Source organism: Sprattus sprattus, assembly GCF_963457725.1.
Source record: "Sprattus sprattus genome assembly, chromosome: 19".
NCBI lineage: Eukaryota > Metazoa > Chordata > Actinopteri > Clupeiformes > Clupeidae > Sprattus > Sprattus sprattus.
In genome coordinates this window covers 14,984,688-15,009,191 of record NC_137917.1, presented here as the reverse complement: position 1 = coordinate 15,009,191, position 24,504 = coordinate 14,984,688, and the positions used below count along the sequence as shown (strand labels likewise).

Sequence of the window (24,504 nt, the reverse complement as noted above, 5' to 3'; positions counted from 1 at the left end):
AATTGTAATAACACATTGGCAAGACGACTGGCCTGGGGTGAATTGCAGCAGTAGCCCATATCGTCAACTACCAGTATTCCGAATTGTACACTTTTCTATCCGCATTAAAATGTATAATCATGGTAAGTTTTAGCGCTCTAATTTGAATGGCACTTACTCCAAAGTATGCATGTTAACAAAGTAGTAAGCTAGCAAGTGAACATATGTGACGTTACGATGTTGGCTAACGTTAGCTAACAAGTTATTTCGTGTTCTAGCAGCTAGACTGAAGTTACACGCGTACGCTGTAATGGCTAAATATTTCATATTTTCAATATTTTCATGCACACTTTCATGTGCATCAGCTCAAAACATCCGCTTGGCCATGTCTTCGTGGCCAATATAAACTACGCAGTATAATCCGTGGAGTTTGCATTAGCAATCCTAGCTGACTGACTAGCTAGTTAAAGCAACTCTTCTGACACCGCCGACGTGGTTAATTCATTTTTTCCTAATGTAGTTAACCTACGACAACCAGCTGATGCAGAGAACAGACTGGCTAACGATAGTTGTATTGAAGACGCGTGAATTGAGACCGCAGTATTTCGCAAACAAACGAAGCGAGGAATGAAATATACTCCAAGCGCTTCGAACTGTGATCATGTTAGCTTTAGCTGACTTACTCAAAGTGTGGTCAAACGACAATGCAATAACTTTACAACAACAAACTGATGCGTGTGTTCACTCGAACCGTTTATTTGGTTATTCTATCGAGGCCTCACATGAGCCTGTGTGTGACACAGTATGATCGAATGCCCATCGTAAAAAGGGGTTGGTTGTGCATCAGTTGATATGTCGAATGTCAATCTGCCGTTGTTATTTGGGCTTGGCTTTACTAACCTGACATATGCCTAATGTTGGGAAATCACTCCAACTGATTGGTTTGAAATCTCTGTATGGTTCATGTCACCCCCAGGTGGTTATGGAGATAGCATGGGTGGTGGAGGAGGGTACACCCAGTCGCCAGGAGGCTTTGGGTCTCCTTCAGCCTCCCAGGGAGGAGAAAAGAAAGGGGTGAGAAAATCCCGCGTACATTGTTTGTATAATGATGAGTGTTCAGCATTAACAACTTGCTTAGATACTTTCAGGAACTAAACATCCTTCTACAGAAGTTCTCAAAATATTGAAATAGTCCTAAGGCTTCTTCTGTTTGGATTTTTAGAGGACGCGGGCCCAACACATCATCCCCTGCACAGTATCCCAAATCAAGACAGCTGTCCAGTCAGAGGATGTCTTTAAAGTAGGGGAGGTGGAGATCGCCCAGGTTGGTGAAGCATTCGTTAGGCCCTAAAGTACTGGCCATCCCTGTCTAAAGTAGAGGGCTGAGGGCTGTTTTGCTACTGTTCTCATCCCTGTCTGGTAATGTGTTATTGGCTTTGGCTGTAACTGAAAAAGTAGAGTCTTAACCCAGCTAGATGAGCAGTGTCACCATAACAGTACAAGTGTTCTAGAAAAGCATTTCAAACAGATGCCAAAATGAAGGTGGAAACACTGATTATAATGGATTTAATGTTGAGTGGTTGATCTAACAGCCGAAATGGTCAGAACTGAAAACATCTTTTAAATCATTCTTTCTCAATCAGTCTCTCTGTCTCTCTCTTTTTTTTGTTTTTACCGTAGGTCACGATAGTGGGAGTGATCAGAAGCATGGACAAATCCATGACTAACATCCAGTACATAGTGGATGACATGACTGCTGGTCCTATGGATGTGAAGCAGTGGGTGGACACAGAGGTAAAGACTGATGGACACTAGACAGAGGCCAAATGGTCAAATCTTTCAGATATCTGACAGACAGCTGTTGGTCTATTACAATGATCAGGAACTATGTAGATACCTCTACAAGCACCAAACAATTAAAATAAGGAGCCATGTACATATAGCTGTAAACGGATGCTGTTGTACCACATTCAAATGTGAGAACCATTCAATATTAGGATTGGACCGTTACCTGTAGACTCTGTTCATGTGTTAATTCTGTCTGTCAGGAAATCAGTGTGGACAACACAGTCATCCCCCCAGGCACCTATGTCAAGGTCTCTGGGAATCTCCGATCCTTCCAGGTAAGAAACTGGTGCCTGTGTCTTCTCCTTTGGGTCATTTTCGAACTGCTAATAATTTGGATTGAGAAAGTAGATAGGAAGACATGGTTTGTGTTTTTTTGTTGATTTGTTATTCTTCCTCCATCTGCGATCTGTTTCTCCCTTCTTCCCTGTAGAATAATCGCTCTCTGGTGGCGTTTCGCGTGAGGCCCTTGGAGGACATGAATGAGATCACTTCGCACATGTTAGAAGTGGTGCAGGCTCACATGCAGCTGAACAAACCACAGGCTATGGTGAGAACCATCTCGCAAATGTTGCGCCCAGTCCCTCATTAAGGGCCGTATTCTCCCATTCACGCTTAAGCCCATTTTTGTGCGCTTCTTGTTATGCATGTTTCAGTTACGCACATTCTCTAATTTCTAAACCCATATTTGAGGTGTTGAGATTCTTGATTTTTAAAACTCACAGTTGAAAAGGTTTGCTACATCATATGCAAGTTTCTTTATCCCGGCTCATGTTGCGTAGTCTATTATTAAACACTCGGTAAACAAGTAATCAAACACCTTCCCACGGATGACTGAGAATGACTAAAGACTAAAGATATGTGTATCATAGCAGCCAGCCTCCGAAACGAACCAGATGCACAAACAGAACACTTATTATTTGGATGAAAGCTTGAAAGGTATTTAACCAGGCATCCGCACAAGTGATGTGGATTATGGCTTCACAGTCAAGTCGAAATCACTGGATGCACTGTGCGTCGTAAACTCCAGTATATGATCGGAGGTTTGGAGATCAAACACTGGCGGCCAGATTCTTTGCGCTTGCCAAGCTCTTTTCCATCTTAAGTTCAATTGCAGTAAAACTCAGAAGTAATCAAATATACTGTATGTTACACTGTAATAGAAAAAGTAAACTTATTTTAGTAGTTTAAAGCAGAAATACGGAGTACTGTTCCAAAAGTAGTAGGCTAACTACCTAAAAGGCATGCAAAAACCTTTCAAACCCCACCATCAGCCAAGCTGACACTGATAGACGATTGCCAACACACTAACTGGTGTCTTTTGGCAGTTTAGCTGGCAAAGTAATGCGTGTGAAAGCTTTTCTTCCATTTTTGCAGAGTGTACCAGCCCGTTACACAGAACTAAATAGGGTATATCCTGGATTGATAGTGGGGAAAACACATCTGTCCTTCACATGACCATATGCTATCAAAATTAATTTGAGGATGGTACCAAAACTAGTTGCCTGTAAAACCATATCTCCAAAAGTGTCAAATTGTTGCATAGTGTTACCTTAAAACCAAAATTTGACAATCAAACATTTACATGTATAATAATTAGTGGTGTCAGTTTAACGAAACTCATTTTAACGCCGCCAATTTTTGTATCACACGATTAACGGTTTTTTTTTTATTAACGTTCTTTTGGCCCTCCCAAACTGTGTAGTAGGCTAACTGCACTATAGGCTGAGTCCTTGTTTATCTGAAATGTGCACTTTATAATTTTATTTTGTACCACCCTGTTTGGCAATGTTGTTTTTCAATAAAATAAAACATTGCATAAAGCAAGCCAATCCACTTTTCCATGTTAATAAGAGCATTAAAATAAAAACATTTAGACATTTAGAATAGATAAAAATGTGCGCTTAATCGCTTAAATATTTTAATCGTTGCAACTATAATGACAAGTCTCATTATGATTCTCATGTGATTTTATGTCCCTGCATAATTTTCAACCATAAGTTTTTTTTCCTTTTGCTTATTTATTCTCTCTCTTAGATGGTCAGTGGTGGTGGTGGAGGAATGGGCATGTCCTCTGTGCCCGCATCTAACATGGGCATGGGTGGCACGAACACCATGGGAGGCGGCAGCTATGCAGGTGCCAACCCTGTGGTCTCCAATGGCCTGAGTCCCAATCAGAATCAGGTGAGCACTAAGAGAAGGGACCTCCTCAGTATTGCATTTCTGTGGTCCTCAGCCCCCTAGTGAGGGTTATCTAGCCCAGTGGTTCTCACCCTGATTACTGACAGAGCTGGGGCAGTTAGATCGGAATAACACCACGTAGGACATTTGATTAACACTTTGAAAGAATTTTCGAAATTTTATAAGATCAACTTGTCAGGATAGAGGTTGACGGCATCAGAGCTGAGCCGCAACATCTTTTTCGTTCAAGAAAGGACAGATCTCTGTAAATGTAGAAGGAGAATGTCTATGGTGTTCCTGTAGCCCAGCAGGTTCTCACAGTAAACACCATGGATAAAACAATTTGCTGAATGAGTAAGTGGAAAGGTAAACTCCTAGATAACTTCTAGTTACAGCCACTTTGAGCTGGGATCACCTTGCTGTGTGCCTGCTCGGCCGGTGTTTTTTATAAATGTAAACTGACAAATGCTTGGCCGAATGTAAACTGACAAATGTAAACTCCTAGCTCGTGTGGAGATAACTGAGCTGTGGTGACCCCGGCTCCGTGTGCTTGTGTTGGCAGGTGCTGTGTCTGATTAAGAGCTGCCCTGAGCCGCAGGGCATCAGCATACAGGAGCTCAAGCAGAGACTGAGCGGCATGAGTGTCAGCATCATCAGGTGAGAACATCGTCACTCAGCACCAAACTCATGACCAAACTGATTCCGCACTGGCAATACACATATTAATCATGCTAAGGTGATTACTCTAAGGTTGGTAAGGTGAGTACTCAGTGTCTCTTCTCTAGCCCACCTCTTAAAAAGGTGAAATCACCATTCCCTTGCTAGAAAAGAGGTGCAGAAAATGTGGTAATAGTATGGTAAAGTAATGTCTAATAAATACAAAAAATGGTAATACTTTTGTTTAAAGCTTTGGTAATAGTTTGGTACGGTATTATAAAAAAGGCAAATTCTAATACTAAAAATAAGTGAGAAGCTTTAAAATTTGTCTGGGCCAATAAGCCTGATAGCCTAATTCTCTCGAGCCTATGTCGGCATTCATCATCGTCTACCCACTTGCCTATTTGAATGCATTGTGATGCATTCCACACACCTCGATATCACTATGACTTATGGTGAACTTATCAGCCAGCATAGCATAGAGTTGACCACACTGCTACTGAGAAATGCTAACTACTCCTGAAAAGAAACCGGAATATGCCAGTAGACACATCAGGTCATGGGCCTTTGTTTAATTCTACAGTTAAAATGTGGCTTATCAGCAGTGAGCTGTGGTACTTGTACTGTTTGGCTATTGAAACGTGAGCATAATTCCTGTAGCTGTTAGTATCACTGGGCTGTTGCAAACATTTCACACATTCTGTTGAGGCTGAGTATTGTGTGTGTGCACAAGCAAATGAGCTCTGAATTAGCGTAACCATCTTGCACCACTGGCCTTTCTACTCCAGCGAACTTGATACGCACAGCAGCAGAGCGTACTTATACTAATACTTCCAACTCTGGTCTCTCTGGGTTCACAGGCAAGTGGTGGACTTCCTCAGTAACGAAGGACACATTTTCTCCACCATCGATGAAGACCACTTCAGATCAACTGACAACGATGCCTAGGGCACCCCTTCTGCCCACGGCACTTGGGTCCTCAACACACGTCGTCTCTGTCCTGCACTTCGGAGTCCTCCATCTAGTCACCAAGAGCAGTTGGCCACTGAAACCACCATCTAACAAAACAATGGCCTGGTTTCCTGCCCTGTCTAGCTGGTTTCATAGCATCTGTTGTGTGCTTCCTGAACTGCTCTTTCAAATTTGAACAGTTTGATAGAATGAGCATAGGAGCCACTAGTAAGGTATAAGTTGTTTTATGATGTAAGCAAAATTACACATTACTCATACAATACTTGGTGAAATGTCTGTAAATGTTCTCATTTGTCTGTTAAAAGGATTAAAATATCTTTTCTTAAATATGTATATACAAATTTCAGTCTTGCTCCAAATCTTGTTTTGTACAGAATATGCTTCACATTGCTACTGCATCACACCATAAACATTTTTATTATAAAACATGCTAGCATGTCTGGCATGAGGTTGACTTACAGCGTTTAGAGTCCTATGTTTTCCTGTTACTTTACCAAAAACATAATGTCTCGCCTGTATTCAATTCACTTGGTTGTATATGCATGTACACAAGTGAGAAACGAGGGATGTTTGGCTTGCCGAAGGACTGATTATCTCACTGGCTGTAATTCCTGTAGGTCAATAATGTATGATGTTCTCCTGGGCTATCCTCACAATGTCCTCCACGCTCTCATAGTCATGGTCGCTGTCTGGCGCACGCCCCTCTGTGACAACGGGAAGCATAAAAAGGCATTCATAGCTGAAAAGTAGTTGACAACCTTCATTTTTTTTGGGGGGGACTAATTGGGATTGAAGAAGATAAATTCAAAGTACACTCTTAAGTAAAACTTGAATTGTTTGTGGTTTTGGTGGAGCATTTATACTTAAGTGAAACCAGAACAATGTACCTTTGGCCTTTTTTTTCTGAGGCCTCTTCACGTAGGTGTTTGGTACTGAGATACTTCCTCTCTGTGTGGAGGGTTTTCTAGGAATCACTGGCGGGGCTTCATCTTCAGTGCTCTAAAGGGGGAAAAAATAAATGTCCACACACACACACACACAAGGTCAGCTTTTCTCTGGAATGAAATTGCTGTTCTGTGAATTATACTGTTCACAAAGGGCGTACAATAAGGAAGTCAGGGGGATGGGTGCTGCATGTATGTGAAGTCTAAGCGCAGCAATACACAGAAAAGAACCCAGGCTTCGAAACCGAAACAAAATCTACACAGGGTTTCTCCCATAGCTTTGTGATATCATCGTTTGTTTCACATATGCATATAGCAGAATGTCATTTTAATATTCTGTGACATGCCATAGTAAGATGAAATTGGAGTTATGAGTAGTGAGCAGCTGCTTTGTTAATAAGTGTGTGACTAAGAGATCTGCCCATTGTGTGAGGCCCTATTTCAATAGTACAAGGAATACAACCTTGTACCTTGAAATCTGTAGAACTGAATTCAATTGATTTTAATGAATCCAAAACTTGGACATTTGAGTTAGTTCATTTCATGACATGATTGGTTGATTTTTAGCTCAAGGAAATGCATGTATATGTCAGTTATTGACTGGGGAGAGTAGAAAGACTTACTGTTGGGGGAGGTGGTGGAGGGCTTCTTTTTTCACTGCTCATAGATAGTTGGCAGAAGCTATCGGGCAGGCTTTTGCTATTTTCTTTCACAGTGGACTTGTCCGGGGCCGATTTGGCTAGCCTTTTTGGCTTTTCCGTAGACATCTGTTTCTTGGGCGGTCGTGGGGGCGGCGTAGCCTGCACATTGGTGAGCTTGCGGAACTCATAGTAGAAATGCTCCTTGACCTCTGTGACAGTCTCCTGGCGGAATTTCGGGGGCTGACCCTTCGGCCAGGGCAGGGGCTCTGAGGTGAAGAACACGGACATGTGCAGCCATCGAGTGGGCAGCTCGAAGCACCACTCCGGTTTCTTCAGCAGGCTGACACGGATGGTTGGTTCCACCGAACCCTCCTCCAACCTCAGGGCAGGCAGCCCCGGCAAAGGGTCCTTCTCCAGGTCAGAGTCCCGTGTGGCCACCTTGATGTCCAGCGGCATCAAGGAATCCTTCCCTAGCTCGGCCAGGCTGTACTTCTTCTTGTCCGAGATGATCTCCACAAACTGGGCGTCCATGTACATTGGCAAACAGATGGTGTCCTCCCTGTTCTTCCCCTCTCTTTCCTCATCTCCTTCATCATCATCATCATCCACTGTGCGCTTACACACAAGTGCCCCCACCCTCTGCTTGTTCCCACCGTCCTTACCAGGTAGCTCCACGTCCTCGCACTTGAGCACCTCCAGCTCATCCCCGACACTGAGCTCGGGCAGGCCCTCCTCCTCCATCGCCTCGTAGTTCCGTGTCACGCTGACCTGCAGCCTGCTAGTCCTGGTCGAGGCCACGTACAGCTCGTACACTGAACAGAACTCCCGGGCCTTACGTCGGAGGCGGCCGCCGTAGTCACTCGATATGAGGAAGTACTGCTGGGCCTTGCGGCCCTTGGGTGTGGAGGCCAGGACCATGCGGGTGTCCCCGTGGCTGTGTAGCACCAGGCGGCAACCCTTCTGGAGCTGCGGGTGCCAGTCGCAGCTGAAGAAGTGCTGTGAACCCTCTGGAGCTTCGAGGATCTCTGCCACGGTGGGGAAGGCGTCTCGTGGCTGGCCACTCACCTCCGTCAGAGTGAGCGGCTTGACGAACTCCAAGTTCTGGCATTCTCCGGTCACGTCGGTCACGTCTACCTCCAGGCTGGAGGGGAAGTTGACTATGTTTTTCCTCACTGTGTTGGGAGAAAGCGGTTAAATATCTCAAAAGGAAGTAACTCTACAGGTCCTAAATTTCAGTTCTGATTTCTGTGTGCTTCCAACAATGCTGCACATGAGGCAGTGCATCTCACAGGACAACCTGAGCAGGCAGTCTAAGTTACAGTGCAAACCACAAGTGAACCCTAAAATGAAGAAGTGGTATTAACTCTACACACCCTCAAGCCATAATAAGCTAACTGAACTGGAGCCTGCTGTACACTCACTGTGCATAATGGCCTCGATCTGGTAGACAGGGGAAAACACCAGTGGGCCTCCGCAGGCCTTGGCCTTGACGCAACGGAAGCGGCGGCTCTGGAGTCGAGTGGAGGAGAGGATCTCCCGAAGAGAGTAACCGTGCTCGCTCTGGCACTCGTAGAATGAGCCAAGGTGCTTCAAGGGAATGAGTATCTCAGCCTTCAATCCCTCCGACCCCATCACCTTGCAACGAACGCTGCCCTGCTCGGCCGACAGGAGGGTCAGCTCCTGGCCTGGCGCCACTGTGAAGTTGTTGATGGTCAGCTCGGAACGGCTGATAAAGGAGAAGGAGCCGACAGCATCCACCCCCACAGGTAACAGGCCCACCATCTCCTCCAGCGAGCTGTACGGCATGTCATCAGCAACCACCTTAAACAGGCCTGTGAAGACCAGCAGTGGTTTTCAATACATGACCTTAGCACATATGAAACTTTTTATTTTATCTTTTTTATGTGTAAAATTCTTTCCATTATTTCAAATTGTTAAGCTGAAAACAGGGTTCCATATATGGCTGTTCCGGTACATATTAACACTGTGAGAAGGAGAACAACCACCCAAACACTTCTCTTTCTCTTTGTGAAACTACCCAGAATGCAGAAATCGCTGCTCATAATCTAGCTCATAAACTCTCTGCTCATAAACTAGTAAAAGGTTCCATTAAGCCTTTATGCAAAGCCCTAACCATCCATGCAAATTTCTGTCATTTAACAAAGTAGCCCTCACTGACACAGTTAGTTGAGCAAGATACAACAACAACTACTTCTACTACTAAAAAGTGGAATTCTGTTCTCAAAGTAAATGCGGCCTATTACAGGCTTCATGCAGGCTTATCGTGATTTGTTGTGTAGAGGAACAGATTAATTCGTAGTATTTTGAGCTTATTAGTATGGCACACTGATCCTCTACCTGCTGTCCGAAAGAGTTGACTGTATTCCCCATATGAAGTGTTAGGCTTACCCTCATGGTCAATTGGAAGTTCATATGTGCTATTGGTAGCAATGTCTACGCAACTTGCTGATTGGAGTTTCAGGCCAATAACCTTGATAAGGTCACCAGTGGACAGGCATACCTCACACCCTGACAGCTCATACACTGAACCTGTGGACAAAAGCAAATGTATGCCATGAATGTGAAGAGGTAGACTAAACACACAAAATCAAACACACCAAAAAGCCAATTCCCCTTGGCTAGCTATCAAATTAAGTTTTTTAAATCAAATTCAAATTAATCATTTGTTTTGTTTTCAGACATAAAAATGAGGTAAAATACACTTCTGATAGTAGACATGCTTCTTTTCATAGCAAAATGAAAACAAAAGGGGAAGTCAAATGTTTGTTAGCGTTACATTGTCTTATTTCTAAGTCTAATTTTGAGACTCGAGGTACCACTTACATTATACATTACCCTTTTCGAAACACACCGTTATGAACGCTAAAACAAATGGATAAGAAACTCTAGACCGTAGGCTACTGAGCGATGCAGCAGTGCGCATGTCACTCGACTCTAGAACTTTAGAGTGAATTGTAGCTAGTTGACTTGTTTGTGTTGCCCTCTCTTACAGTTTCAATCTTTTCATTAGCCTATTGTTAATCGCCACATTACAGAAGACAAAATAGACTAGGATTACTGCTGGTTTGGTCTTTGAATAAACAGTTTTTCTGATATGTTTTATATTGTATAGGCTACATTAATTTGGAAGTATTGATTCTACCTTGGAAGTAGACCCCTGAACAGACTCGTAGAATCCGAGGCAGTGAAGCATGATCCAGAGATGAAATTAATTCTTGCAGGGACAGAACTGCCTCTGGTTCGTCCATCGTTCAGTGAAGCAGTGTGTGGCTGCTCAATGCGTTTCTGTTCAAAGACACGAGTAGCATGAGAGACAATTGGTTTCACAGAACTACAATGAGGAAGTCAATTTGACGCATAAGGGGCACATTACGTCCATACTAAAGTAAACAAAAAAGGAAAGAAAAACAAACAAAAGGTGTTTTATCATTATTTTCGATATTGGAATCTATTTCTGCAGATTATAGTCTCATATCAAAGATTAACCCCTTTGAAATAATTTGGTTACCTAATATTGATTACCCCGTTTTAAAAATAGACTTCAACACTTAAAAAAATATATAAACTTAGGCTTCATATAGGCTAGGTTATTAGTAGGCTAGTCAAAGTAATTATGATAAATTAGCTCAGCCTGGGGTTCTTTTCACCATAGTAAGCCCTGAGAGCATTTTTTTTTTAAAGCGTCTATATCAAAAGTTCCTGACGCTTTTATTAGTAGTTACTGTAAAAAAAAAATATATATATATATATATATATATATGGCTGTTTAAATAGCGTTCCAAAAATAATCAGACAGACATAAAAGACGATTTTCCTGAAAGACCTAGGCCAACCTACCCAATGAGAAAGGCTATTGGATCAAATTGTAAATAAGCTATACCTTAAATATGTGTATTGCATTCCAAATTAAATCTAACCAGTAATAATGCAGAGGGTATGTGTTAATTTATAATTCAAGGGGTTAAATTAAGCGTAGGACAGGATACCATTTTGTGATAACCTCCAGTGCTTGTAGTAGCCTACTACCCCTTTCGAACTACATATCCCTTATCCTGGTTCTGAACGGACCTCCGAAATATACCCGGCATGCATTCCGATTCTTCGTGTGTATGGAGAATGAAGCGAAATGGCTAACACCATTGCTAATATACCGAATTTTGAATGTCCCTCGTGGTGAGTCTCACCGCTGTAAAATGCGCTTATGTATCTTTTTGAGTCACACGTGTGTTGGTAATGAAAATAGATTATCTGTGCGTGGAGAGCTGTTAGATGTCCACTCATACCAGTTCCATTGCTAATAACTTACTCTGTGTGAATGAACCTACCTAGCTAGTTGGCTAGCTAGCTAACGTAACCTAGCAAGGTTCATACACACAGAGTAACTTATTCAACATCGGAGTATGCAAAGAGCAGATTTATTTTGTAATAACATATAATCGTTGAACAACAGTGCATCGTAATCTATTTATGGGCACAAATGTTTAATCTGTTGTTTGATCTGGTGAAGTTTTCTCAAACTGCAGCAGGCAAGCCAGGCTATCAATTTTATTTGATCATCAGCTTTGGTGTGCAGAATGTTTCAGACTTTTCTCACCCCCTCCTTGTAGTTTGTGGCAATAAGGGATAACGGTTAATCGTTATTAAAGCCTGCAGCATAATTCTCATAATGTGCAGTAATCGTGATCATGGCCCAGACTTGTGCTCAAGTAAACATGATGCTTTTACAGGGCAGGGAAGCCTCCCCCTGGTCTCCACCTGGACGTAATGAAAGGAGATAAACTCGTAGAGGTAAGTGACGTGCAGTTTGTCAAGAACATTTGCGATAGTAAAGCTTTCATATGCATATGGTGAACTCCCACAGGTGTGTGTGTGTGTGTGTGTGTGTGTGTGTGTGTGTGTGTACACACATTACCTTCCATTGTATAATTTTGAAGGCCACTGGCATGTTGGTGGCCGTGTGCATGTTCAGGCTTTAATGCTCGGCACATTTAGTTTGGTTTAGTATGGCAGTACTCCAACTGTGTTCCCATCCAAATATAAACATCGACAAGAAACTCACTCACACCCACCAAAATTCCTTGTTACACGTAGATCTTAAGGTATTTTCAGACCAAGATGTCCACGTACTTAGGACTCGCATCATACAATTTATTGCATTAATCTACTGTGTAATTATTTTATGTCTCTGAGATTCAAATTATATTATATCTGTAAATTCTATTGGACTAATTATTTATTTGTGTCATGCTACATACATGGGACCATGCTATATGGCAGGTCCCACCCTTTCCTTTTGCACTTGATACTAACCTGACTGTCTGCAGCCCAGCAGTGTACGCACTCTGGTGTCTGTTTGGATGTGGCTGTCAGGTCAAAAGAGGTGCTAGACAAAACCCCCGTGAGATTTAAGCCCAGAGTCTGAAGGACTGCTCTCTGTGTTATGACTTGCGGAACAATGACTGAAACACACACAGTTTTCAGTTTGCTTCGTTCACCTATCTATCTATCTATTTTATTTATCTATTATCTGTTTGATTTAATTTATATGATTGTAACATATTAATAGAAGGTAGACTGAAAGACATTAGTTTATTAGTTGATGTTGTTCACAGTGACAAGGATATTGGTGTCATGTTGCTGGTAGCGTAGGGGATCTAACCCTAATCGCTTACCTCATCGTTAGACTGTATTGTTTGGGCCTAGTGCTTTCCCGGTTAATGGATGTGTTTTGTCTAGAAACTCATAATCGACGAGAAGAAGTTCTACCTGTTCGGGAGGAACATGGACATGTGCGATTTTACCATTGACCACCAGTCATGCTCCCGCGTGCACGCTGCCCTGGTGTACCACAAGCACCTCAAGAGGGTGTTCCTCATCGACCTCAACAGCAGTGAGTCAGCTCTCGTGTTTACCAGCTTTTACCAGCAAACTGCAATACATGCCACTGTCTCTCTCGCAGTTAAAACATGTCACTGTCTCTCTCACAGTTGAAACTGGTTTAGAGAAGCTTGTGGTTGAGAGAGTGTAAGTTCCGTTAGAGTGACAGAGAATTCTCTCCAGTTTTTCTCAGACAATCTTTTAACATATATATACCTTCAGAAATATAAAATGCTTGCTAGACCTGTAACCATTCATTTTTAAAGGACTAATGTATACTGTGCATTCTTACGCCATGCCAAACATTTCTACTCTGGTGAACAGAAATGGCTTGCTGCAAGTTTTACATTTGTTTTCTGAAAGTATGTTTTATCAAGGGTTATATTGGAGTATGTACTCATGTATATTCTTCTTATTAATTTAGTTTTATTGAAAATTTGCTTCCACTCTCAGCACACGGTACATTCCTGGGCCACATTCGACTAGAGGGGGATAAGCCCCAGCAGGTGCCTATCGACTCCACCATGTCGTTTGGGGCCTCCACACGTCTCTACACCATCAGGGAGAAGCCCCAGACCCAGCCTGGGAATGCTCCAGGGGACAGCAAGGCCGGAGAGGACGAGGAACGCAAGGGCCTCCTGGGGCTACCGGAGGAGGAGACTGAGCTAGAGGTTTGTGTGTGTGTGTTTGTGTGTGTGTGTGTGTGCTTGCGTAGATGTGCATGTATATGTGTGCGTGTGTGTTTCTATTTAGTGAGTGCGTAGATGTGTATGTGTTGGTGTGTGTTTCTGTTTGTGAAAGTGAGTACATGTGAATGTGTGTGTGTGTGTGTGTGAGATGGAGCGCATGTTGAGCACATATGAGTGTGTGATGTTCTGTGAATGTATGAGAGAATGGCTGTATAGAAGATATGTTTAAGTGACCAAGTATTATAAATGCATGCAGGCTGTATTAGCCTTAGAAAGAGGGAGGAAGTGGGTTCTTTGTTGGGAAGTGGTTGCATGGGTATTATTACTTACCCAAGCGTATGTCACTGAATGTGTCTGTGCATTTGAGATGCATCTCTGAGCAGGGATGACGCATTACTGTAAGACAACAATAGTGCATGGTCATCTATATTACATATTTGTAACTTCAAACTGCCATGTGATCCCATTACTGTCTGTATAATAAGGATCAGTGATCTTTAGCTAGACATCTAAGCCAGGCTAATGGTGTTTTCTTCGTCTTCCTTTTTTTCATTTTTTTTGTGTCTGTGATAGAATCTGACTGAATTCAACACGGCCCACAACAAGCGCATCTCAACTCTGACCATCGAGGAGGGCAACCTAGACATCCAGCGGCCAAAGAGGAAGCGGAGAAACTCCCGAGTCACCTTTAATGAGGACGACGAGGTCATCAACCCAGGTGGGCCTGCTTCTGATATCTTTGGGTTTCATTTAGATACATATCTACAGGTGGATGAGTCTGTGGTACTAGCAGTCACAAGATGTGGGGTGCAATATATAGTGAGCACACAAACCATTTGCTCTGAGATATTGTAAACCACTTTGAAATCCAACCACAGGTCAGACCATGGCATCTCAGGTTTGCCATACCATATGCATAGAGTCTGTGCTTTGTAATTCTACTGTAATGAGGTTCGTTGAGGTGGGGGGCAGAACGATTTTTCAGTGTTGGGTTAGGCCTACTTGCACTGATGTCAACCTTGGAAGAAATCGGTTGTTTGAGTGCAATGAGTATGAAGATGTTGAGATGAGAATTGCTCTGTGTGTATCCTTGTCACAGTGAGACTTTGTATGCACTGTATCTTTGACATTTTATGTGTGTTAACCGCTGTGCGTTCTGCATCATTGCAGAGGACATAGACCCATCGGTTGGACGCTTCAGGAACATGGTGCAGACTGCAGTGGTTCCCATGAAGGTGAGAATTTATAAGACAGGAAACCCCCTGCTTAGTAGAGCACAGTAGCTCGCTTCTGTTTTTGGAACTTTAAATATTTAGATTTCAACATTTGCATGCTTTAGAGAAGAGCTTCCTGTATTGCCTTAAATAGTTATCGATGTTCACAAGGGGAGGGCGATGTGTGGGGGCAGTTGTCAGAGCAACAAGACTTGTGTTGCGTCTCGGTGTCCAAACATCAGTAGAGCTTTCACTTTTGCTTCTTCTTTTCTGACCACAGAAGAAGAGGCTCGAGGGCTACCAGAACGCCCTGGGCCTGGATGACTCGGTGCCGCGTTCTCACACCCACAGCCACGCCGGCCGTGGTGGGCTCTATGCCGACCTGCCGCCCACCGGCCACGACGGGTACTCTGCCGTGGCCCCCGGAGCGACCATCCTCGGAGGGCTGCCACTGCCCCTCCCAAACCCTGCGCCAGAGGTGGACCTGGCTCCCGAGCCACAGCGGCTGCCCGTCACCCTCAACCCCATCCCAGTGACTGGCCTCTACCCCCCCGAGTCCCTCAACGAGCCCCGCAAGAAGAAGTACGCCAAGGAGGCGTGGCCTGGGAAGAAGCCCACTCCCTCGCTACTCATTTAGCCAATGGGGGGAGACCTGGGGTGGGGGGTGGGGTGCTGTCTCAAGGTGGCAATTTCATACTAACGGCACAAGAAGGGGTACTGAAGGACATGGACGTAGCTGTGTATGGACTGACTTTTTTCTCACGTTTTTTTTTTTTTTACACAGATCTATTTATACAGGGTTTGTTTGTTTGAAGAGGGGGCAGGGGCAGAACTTGCATTAACTATTGATTGCGATCGTTGATATGCATTCAACCAGTTGTCATCCAATGCAAGGGCCTGCATTCCACGCTTTTAAGTGATTGGTCCGTTTCCCCTTGTCCTCCTTCTGTCCTGATGAGTCGGTGATGAGGTCGCCACGTAAAAAAAATTGTTGCCGCTCTGTTACCCTGTTGTGTTGCAACCAATTGTGTTAATTTTATTGAGGATTTCTAACATGTACTGTGATGCACCCCCAAGCATCTGTGCAGGTTATTTGGCCCAGTCTGAGGGAAAGGCTCCTTTTTAAAGTGAAGCTCTACGATGAGTTTTTTTCTCTGCACTCAGGCTTCTGGGTAAGTCAGGGATGACCTCTCTGTGACTAGTGTGCTTGAGTCTCTTTAAGATGATATTTACTCTTTGGTTTGTTTGTGTTGTTTTATTTTTGTTTTCTTTAACTGTTTTATACTTTATTCTCTCCGCACATAAAAGGACGAAATACAACGTATGTTTTTGTGTGTCAGAGATGATCTAAAACTCTTCCTCGGTTCTATAGTGGATAGTCTGACCGTAAAGTCAGCCTGTGGTCAGCAAACACACTGGCCTTACGTCATCAACAAAAGTGAACAGCTGAAGACCGCAGTGAAACGTGTTAACCACACTCCCTAGACTGGATAAACATTTGTCTGCCATTAACCTCACCTATTAGCTGGACTATCTGTTATGGCTACAACTCTAATGGTAACTGTCGCCCTCTGTACACAATGCTTCTTTTTTTGAAGACTGGTCTTCCGAGCAACAGGGAATATCCACATCCTGGCTATTGACTCATTGCTGAAAACTAAACCAAACAGTCAAATGACCATCCTTACGAGTTAGTTGTGGTTTATATGTGTAGTCTTTTGTCTAGGATATGACCACTGCTTAATTTAACCTTTCCTTGTAGGAGGCATTCCGGGCTGGTTCAACCTAAAGTGCACTGAATGAAGGAGATCTTGATGTCAGCCTAACTTTGTTCTGGTCTTATACATGGAAACTATATCTGAATTACACATCATCATAATGTCAGACAGTTTTTTCTCCCTGGCTGTGTAAATCAAAACATTGTTTTGGCTTAGGCGGTGTCCAGTGTGTCTGATACTACAGAGAGCAAATAAAAACATTTGTACTGTCTTTTTTTAACAGATGTATGCGGTCACTAGTGATTTTCTATCCAGAAGAATAGAGGTTTTGATAAAAGTTATATTGTTACAACACTCTCTCTGTTCATCTGAACCTCCTATATTCTCTCTTCGCATGGCTGAGAAGTTATGTGATATGACCGCTGAATAATGCATGACAACACTACTTGGATAGCGTGTCAAGACAAGGCCTATCATTCATGGCCCATGGTCAATGCCCACCCTGTCATTAATAATGATCAGCTGATGTCCAATGATTTGATAGTGTCATGATTCTATTGTCAGTAACTAATTGTCATGACCATGTAGAGGCCATTTCAGTTTATGTCAGATGTTACTAAGCTGTCATTGCATCATGCATTCATGCAAGTTACAGCCTGATGATATTACGCTGTTAAATCTGGCCACCGACTGCTACTATGCTTACTTACGACAGGATATGAATAATTTCTGCACACTCACAAAAGGAGAAGAGTTTGTGATTCTGTAAGATGGGAAATGTGATCGCGTGTAGGCAAATCTCATCACGGGGAACTCCGCATTCATTACGTCTCTTTAGGCTTCTTAACCAATGCACCCTTCACTGTAGCCCCTCCATCAGCACATTCTTATTATCAGAGATGCATTGTTGATAAAGCAGCACTGTCAGCCCGAGACAGTCTGGAGACTTCTATTGGCTATTCAGAACACTGCCCTCTTCAGACTAGTCTGCTGCCCAGAGAAAGAACCTTCATCGCACGTATAGAAACATATACGGATTTGTTACTAACAGGCTGTGCAGAACAGGGAGAATGAATGAAAATGAGAATTAATAATACTGCTGCTCTTGTCAACCACTATGCGTTCTGGTTGTAGGCTGGGCCTTTCCCCACCTAGGCGACAGATGGGAGACATGCATTCCTGATGAGATGAAGAAGAAAATTGATTTGTATTCTCCCACCACGGAGAAGTACACAATGGAAATGAGAGAGTTCATGTGAAGTGCATATGGTTCTACAAATAACCAGTTTTCTTATAATTGTAATTGGAGTGTTTACTCTCCCCTTTTCTTCTTCCGTGTTGTGTTGTGTGTAACGTGACGCCCTGACTAGCCTAGGTCTCGCTTATGCATTGCCAGCAATAACCACCCAATCCTCAGCCCCTGCTCTTTACAGAACTGTGGGGAAAAAAAAGGCGCAGACAGAAGTTGCACAAACTAAAAAAAGGGAAATCCCTTTCAATCCTCCTACAACAGGTTATTGTATCATTGAACTGAATGTTTTTTTTTTGTTGAAGTAAGTGATCTGACAGCTTTGGTCAGATGTCTCAATCGAACTGAATGTTGTGGCAGAATAGAGACTCAAGACACAAGAAAGGAGAATAATGAGTTATTTAAACATCAAATTCAGGATCACAGACTTGACTATTCCTAAGCAGCAGTAATATCAACAGCAACACGCTCAAATACACTTTTCACAATCTTTTTAGTCAGTTTAAGGACTGAATTCCACAGGTGAGACATACAGTATTCATACAAATGATTACTTTGTTAGTATATACAGGAATTACTATGAGCATGTTATCTAATTCCCTTATAAGTTACAAGAATATAAGTTCTGTTTTATGACATCCACGTTTTTTAATATGTGTGTTGGTTGGCTAATGAATCCACCGGTTGGCCAATGAGTCTGTTCCACATGTGGCTCACGGAAGGCAGGGTGCTGCTTAGGGCTCTGGCTCCAGGGGTTTGATCCTCAGGTAAATGCCGTTGAGGGAGCGCAGCACCAGGCGTGGCAGCATCTTGGGCTTGAGGTCCGGATCAGTCATGAGCTCATACCTCTTAAGGGTCAGACACACCGCCACCTTCATCTCATTCATGGCAAAGGTTTGGCCAATGCAGTTCCTGAGGGCAGGAGCAGAGAGACAAGAGTTCAGTACAGCAACGACAAGGTATACAGGAACTGAAAAAGTCACAGACATTTTAGGTCCAGAAATCGATTTTAAATAACCGTTTGTGACTTGAATGACATTATGGAACATGAAACTGGGATATGGAACATGAAACTGGGCGATATACAGATTTTTTCCCTTGAGAAATAACTTTTGAGGCTTTGTTTTTATACCTAGTTTCAATCTTATAGGCAGGCGATCTCGTATGCAACGTTATGATGACCTCTGCTGGTTTCAATTTCATTTAATTTGCACAGATCAGCATTCAGATGCAGATTTTATTTAAAGGAGGCAGGCTGATATTTGTTTTGGTAATAAAAAGAATGTTTGCCTTTAAGCAATGGAAGTTCATTGTAAACCACATTAATTTCACCCAAGTAGAAGAGGCTGAGGTTGATAACACTAGTCACTGTATTACTGTATTACTGGGACAAGTATACAAAGAACTCTAACGCTTAAAAAATTTGCCAGAGCAGACCAAGCCAACTTTCTAACATTATAAGTATTTATAATTAATCTCAATAGTGTAGTGATGAAAAACTAACTTCTAAACTAAAAACACAAAACACCTGTATCAGATTAAAAGAAGTTGTCCAATCCTAGTTGTCCAATCCTGAGAGGTTATTGTCAGCAAAAGGTTGTATCAGGGTCAGAGGCATAATGGTTCCAAACTCCATTCAGGTAAATGAGTAGCCTCCTCTGTCAGAGAGTAACATGAGAACCTCAGTGCCTGCATGCCTCCTCTTAAAACAGTCCTGTGACAACCATGATGATCTGGCAAGCTCACAAACCTGGGACCAGCCGAGAAGGGTACAAAAGCATGGGGCGACCTTTGGGCACAGTTCTCTGGCAGAAACCGCAGCGGGTCAAAAACCTACAGTAACACCAGACACAGGCAAGGACAAGTTAAAGTTAATTTAGTTTTCAGGTCCAAGACTGTAAGATGAAATGTGCCTAAATCAAACATTAAAATAAGGTGTCCTTTTAACACATTAGAATATACATGCTTTACTTTCTCTCCAGAAATGTTTAAGTCTTTAAGTCTTGCCTAATATGTCTAAAAAGAGGCGGGCTGATGTTGCAGACAGCTCTAGTATTTCTGTATTACAAAATGTCAGCAGAACAATGAGAAAAGCAGATGTTCAGGCAGCCTTCAATGAGGACAAATTCCTTTTGGTAGTCAGAAGATTAGACATTTGCCAACTACTTGTAGTCTTTAGCACTGAGACGGTGTGGTTCACCGTATCATAGGAAAGACTATTTCACTTTGATCAAACTGTAGCCACTGCAGATATGGTTTATACTGTAGTTCATAAGCACCACTTACATTGGGGTTCTCCCAGACTGTGGCGTTCCTATGCATACCAAAAACACTGGTTCCTACAAGAAAACCTGTAGGACATAAACATGAGATAATATTTTGAGCAAAGTCTCATTAAACCAAACACAAACCGTGTATCATCGTTAAAGCATTTATGAGTACAAAAGCACATCAAACAGACAGTAGATGCGGTTTTGGCTCTGTATCATTGCATGATCACATTTATCCATTATCCTATAAGAGTGGCTAACTCAGACCAAGCTTACAAGACCACTCACAGGGTCCTCAGAGTACTTGTTTCAGCCAAACAAAACAGATGGGTCAATATTTAAACCTTTCATGCTACCATTGCACTAAGGCTAAGGTAAAATCACACTATCTTTCTGGTTCCTGGCTTTGCTTGTTTTGAAGGCTGTGAATGGAGAAGCTCCAGCCTATATCTCTAATATCCTGACCCCTTGGACACCATTAAGGACTTCAAGGTCCTCCAATGAGCTTTTACTGATTTGACCTCAAATCAAATTTTAAATCAAAGAGTGGTTGAACTTTTACTGTCATTGGTCCCAAATGATGAAATAGTCTCCCTGCTCGATGCTCCATCTGCTGCCTGCTTGATGCCACTTTTAAAATGTATAAGATTTTTAAATATAAAAATATTTTGATAAATTGATAAACCTTGTCCTTGACTGAAAAACACTTTGATACAACTACTGTTGTTTTAAAATGTGCTATAAATAAATGTGACCTGACTTCAAGACTACCCAATTTGATTATACAGTAGCCCAATTAAGTTAAAGTAAGTTCAATAGCATCTTTCTTGTCAACAAACAAACGAAAGTCCTAAAGCCAACCTGCGGGTACAGTCCTGCCATCGAAGAATGTTAATGGCTTGGTCAGCTTCCTGGCGATGCCAGGTACAGGCGGGTACATCCGCAGAGACTCTTTGATGCACATGGTAGTGTATGGGATTTTGCTCAGGTCCTCCCTGAGAGGGAAACAAATAGTTGACCTCATAGGTGAATATTTCAAATGCCTGTCCATCAAACATTTCTCAGAGCTACACTTTGACCTGGGCATGAAACATTTGTGACACATTCCAAGAAAGGTATTCCGAATGTCACTTTAACTTACCTTGAGATTAAGGTGTTTATAGTTTTATGGAGAGCATTTATGTAATACCACAATCCCACTCTGAATTCACAGGGACGTTAGGCGTTGCATTACAATGCCACTCAGATCACGTAAAATCAAATCCACTCCAGTCAAACTCTACAGAAAATGTTTTACACTGTAAACATGAAATATAAATGCAAAACCTTGTCTAATAATACAGGATGTATTGGGCAGATGTGGCCTCAGGCAGTACCAGTCCATGTTGTCCTTCCCCTGCAGCACCTGGGTGATCTCCTCCCTGCACGTCTGCTGGTGCTCTGGGTTGCTGGCCAGACTGAAGAGGAGCCAAGAGATGCCGCTGGCGGTAGTGTCGTGGCCCTCGAACATGAACGTGTCAACCTCCGCTCGGATGTCCTCGTCAGCAAGTCCCTCCTGGTTGTCATCCTGCCAACAGTAGATGATACATGTGAAAGTATGAAGTCATGAAAATTTAAATAGTTCAGCAGATGACACGTAAAATGTACGGCTAATATCATCAGACATCACACAAATATTTACTGTGGTAGCATTACCAGGGCTTACATACTGCATAACAAACATTGCAATTACACTACAATTACACTAGTTAACTAATACATTGTGATGAGGAACATAAATTGCTGTCAGGTACATCCTGCAACTCTTGAAAAAATGAAAGAAGTGTGTTCAGTGCTAGTTATGCAGTGGGCAAAGACCCTGGATTAGGTGACATACCCTTGCACACAAGAGGATATCCAAGAAGTCCAAGTGCCTCTTCGTCTGAACTTTCTCTTGTTCCCTCTCACTCTTCAATATCTCCTTTCTCCTTGTGATGACTTCCTCTTGGAGAGTTATAAGGACACATTACAGTATGTTAAATAATTGAAATATCACTGAAATATTGTGAAGATGTGGTGTCCTAAATACTTAGCTGATACCTGTATGGCCATGTGCAATTTTGCACGCCTTCCTAAATCTGTAGCCATGCGGACTGAGATGGAAGATTATATCACTGTGGTACGGAAAGGTCCGAAAGCGGAGGTTCACCAGGTCACACAGCTCATACACAGCCTTTATGTATGCATTTGTCCCACTGGAATGAGTTAGAAAGGAAAACAGAACTATTACAAGCTGGCTAGCATGTTACCTTGTGTCTTTTGGCAATATAGTTGTTTGGCAATATTTTGCTCCTCAAAAGCTTTTTTGACATTAACTCGGGGTGGGCCATACTGGATCACAAAACAACATAGTGCATTGGTTGGGTTTCTAGTGGTAGTAACAGGTGTGTTTATATGTCTTTCACTTGACCATATACCATCATAACATATTTGAGGATGATACCAAACAGGTTGCCTGCAAAAACATACCTCAAAAGGTGGCAAAAATGATGGTTTTGGTTCAAAGAGCAATTACCTTTCTGTCTGGCAGTTACTGTTGCAGCTGAAGCCACATTTCATAATGCTGTCCAGAGTCATCAGGCTCACATGCTGAAAAAGCTCGAAAGACTCATTTGTTTTCGCATAGTTCTCCCATTTATCCTAAGAGAGATGGAAGCAAGAGGAACAAGGAGTAGAACCTTAAATATATTATAAATCTGCTTTCAGTGGTAAAGTCCTTGATTCTTGCATTGGCTTAATGATATTTGAGCTCAACTGCCAATCCAATTAAACCCCCTCTCTTCTCATCCCTCTTTAAAATACCTTTAAAATACCAGGGTCAGTATAACTGTTGTGAACCTACCAGCATAACTTTGGTCGAATCTGCAATCAGTTTCACGTAAGGTTTTAGCACATCATAATGAAAACCAGGGGTGAGTAGTCTTCTGTGTCTGAACCACTTATTTGAATGAGACACCAACAAGCCTTCGCCTAGAAAGCACAAAGCAAAACAATAGGCAACATTAATGCATATATAGATGATGTCATGCATTTAGCAGAGAAAATCAAACAGACAAACAAAAACTGCCTTCTTGTAGTCAATTTTACTAGCAGTAGCATGTGACAAAACATACTCGGAAAAAAACACCATTGCATTGTTCCAAAATGCAAAGTCAGTGTCACATGCTATATAGAATTCTGTCATATGAATCTCACTATCATTCCAACCCATGGGTGCCCTACCTATCCATGGGATAAGAAACCTGTAGGCAATATCATCTTTAGGCTCTGTGGAGGAAAAAGAGCAACATTTACCAATCATTCAGAGGGCAGTTCATTCATTTATATGCATAAAGAGGCCTAGATATTTAATAAGACACCCACCTGTTGAGGCTAATAGAGTTTTTGCATAGGATGGATGATGGATGTTAAGAAACGCTATGGATGGTCCAAACCACAGAGGAAAGGCATAGGGATATGCATCTCCCCATTTCAACACCTTGTCCAAATCTGTCCCGTCTTGTCGAAACTGTTAAGGGGTGGGGAGAGGGTCGAAGATGTTTAGCGTCTCAACTTTGGTTTCCAGTAACTTGGCATACGAGCTCGTGTAGCATATCTCAATTCATTGTCTGTGTCATATAAGGGCTATACTGGAATAAAGGGGTCGTGTTTCGTGTGTCATTTAAGGTCAGCCTACGTGTCCCCTAAATTTGGACTATATTTGTTCGACTTCTACATTGACCGTAAATTGTAACTCATTGGTCAAACCATAATTTGTGAACAACAGTCATGTTTTGACCGGTAGCCTAAGCGAGGCTTACAAACAGCCTTTTAGTGCACAGAATCTACTACTAATAATAATCTACTTTTACATCAACACGAAGCCAATAACCTTTCTATAATTTGGATTTTAAACTTCCACCTTAAATATCCACTTTAAACATTACTTAACTTGCTGAACACATACTGACAAGAAATCTACTAACCTCTTTAACGTGCCCAAATAACCAGTGGCCAGGTGGTCCGGGAAAGCTCTCAAGAACGCGGGTGTCCTCGTATCTTCTGACAACCAGTTGCGTAACCTTCAAAGCGATGTATACAACAGCAACGACGGCTATGATGCATTGGAAATGTATAGGATCTAGGTAAAACTGCACTGCTCTCTGCACTTTGTCATATATTTCCATCGCAGTGTGTGCAGAGCTGGATACTTCAACAGCGAATAGCAT

At 42.5% G+C, this 24,504-nt stretch overlaps 4 protein-coding genes across 4 annotated transcripts; 2 read left to right on the top strand and 2 right to left on the bottom strand.

The window, feature by feature from the left end:
* The first annotated feature begins 27 nt into the window (after positions 1-27).
* rpa2 (replication protein A2) lies at positions 28-5,926 on the top strand. Its single transcript, XM_080858593.1, has 9 exons — positions 28-122; positions 956-1,053; positions 1,202-1,303; positions 1,660-1,773; positions 2,028-2,102; positions 2,258-2,374; positions 3,862-4,008; positions 4,568-4,662; positions 5,523-5,926. Exons 1-9 carry the CDS (start codon positions 110-112, stop codon positions 5,608-5,610), a joined length of 849 nt encoding a protein of 282 aa, XP_080714719.1. The 5' UTR covers positions 28-109; the 3' UTR covers positions 5,611-5,926.
* Positions 5,927-6,252: 326 nt separating this feature from the next.
* themis2 (thymocyte selection associated family member 2) lies at positions 6,253-10,488 on the bottom strand (the record flags this gene model as incomplete). Its single annotated transcript, XM_080857989.1, has 6 exons — positions 6,253-6,338; positions 6,522-6,633; positions 7,202-8,391; positions 8,641-9,051; positions 9,629-9,769; positions 10,383-10,488. 6 exons carry the CDS (start codon positions 10,486-10,488, stop codon positions 6,253-6,255), a joined length of 2,046 nt encoding a protein of 681 aa, XP_080714115.1.
* An 858-nt stretch (positions 10,489-11,346) lies between these two features.
* Positions 11,347-15,657, top strand: ppp1r8b (protein phosphatase 1, regulatory subunit 8b; the record flags this gene model as incomplete). Its single annotated transcript, XM_080858647.1, has 7 exons — positions 11,347-11,413; positions 11,968-12,028; positions 12,977-13,130; positions 13,571-13,788; positions 14,380-14,524; positions 14,977-15,041; positions 15,301-15,657. Exons 1-7 carry the CDS (start codon positions 11,367-11,369, stop codon positions 15,655-15,657), a joined length of 1,047 nt encoding a protein of 348 aa, XP_080714773.1. The 5' UTR covers positions 11,347-11,366.
* Positions 15,658-18,532: 2,875 nt separating this feature from the next.
* LOC308380017 (cytochrome P450 4B1-like) lies at positions 18,533-24,504 on the bottom strand (the record flags this gene model as incomplete). Its single annotated transcript, XM_080857294.1, has 12 exons — positions 18,533-18,899; positions 19,738-19,820; positions 20,274-20,338; positions 21,119-21,252; positions 21,634-21,824; positions 22,134-22,240; positions 22,337-22,491; positions 22,812-22,936; positions 23,139-23,266; positions 23,519-23,563; positions 23,660-23,804; positions 24,262-24,504. The coding sequence occupies 12 exons, from the start codon at positions 24,502-24,504 to the stop codon at positions 18,722-18,724; spliced, it is 1,599 nt and encodes a 532-aa protein (XP_080713420.1). The 3' UTR covers positions 18,533-18,721.

Excerpts from the sequence above, each read along its gene's own strand:
- rpa2 (XM_080858593.1), top strand. Across the intron at positions 1,304-1,659 it reads GGGAGGTGGAGATCGCCCAG|GTCACGATAGTGGGAGTGAT; the intron begins GTTGGTGAAGCA and ends TTTTTACCGTAG. Across the intron at positions 2,375-3,861 it reads TGAACAAACCACAGGCTATG|ATGGTCAGTGGTGGTGGTGG; the intron begins GTGAGAACCATC and ends TCTCTCTCTTAG.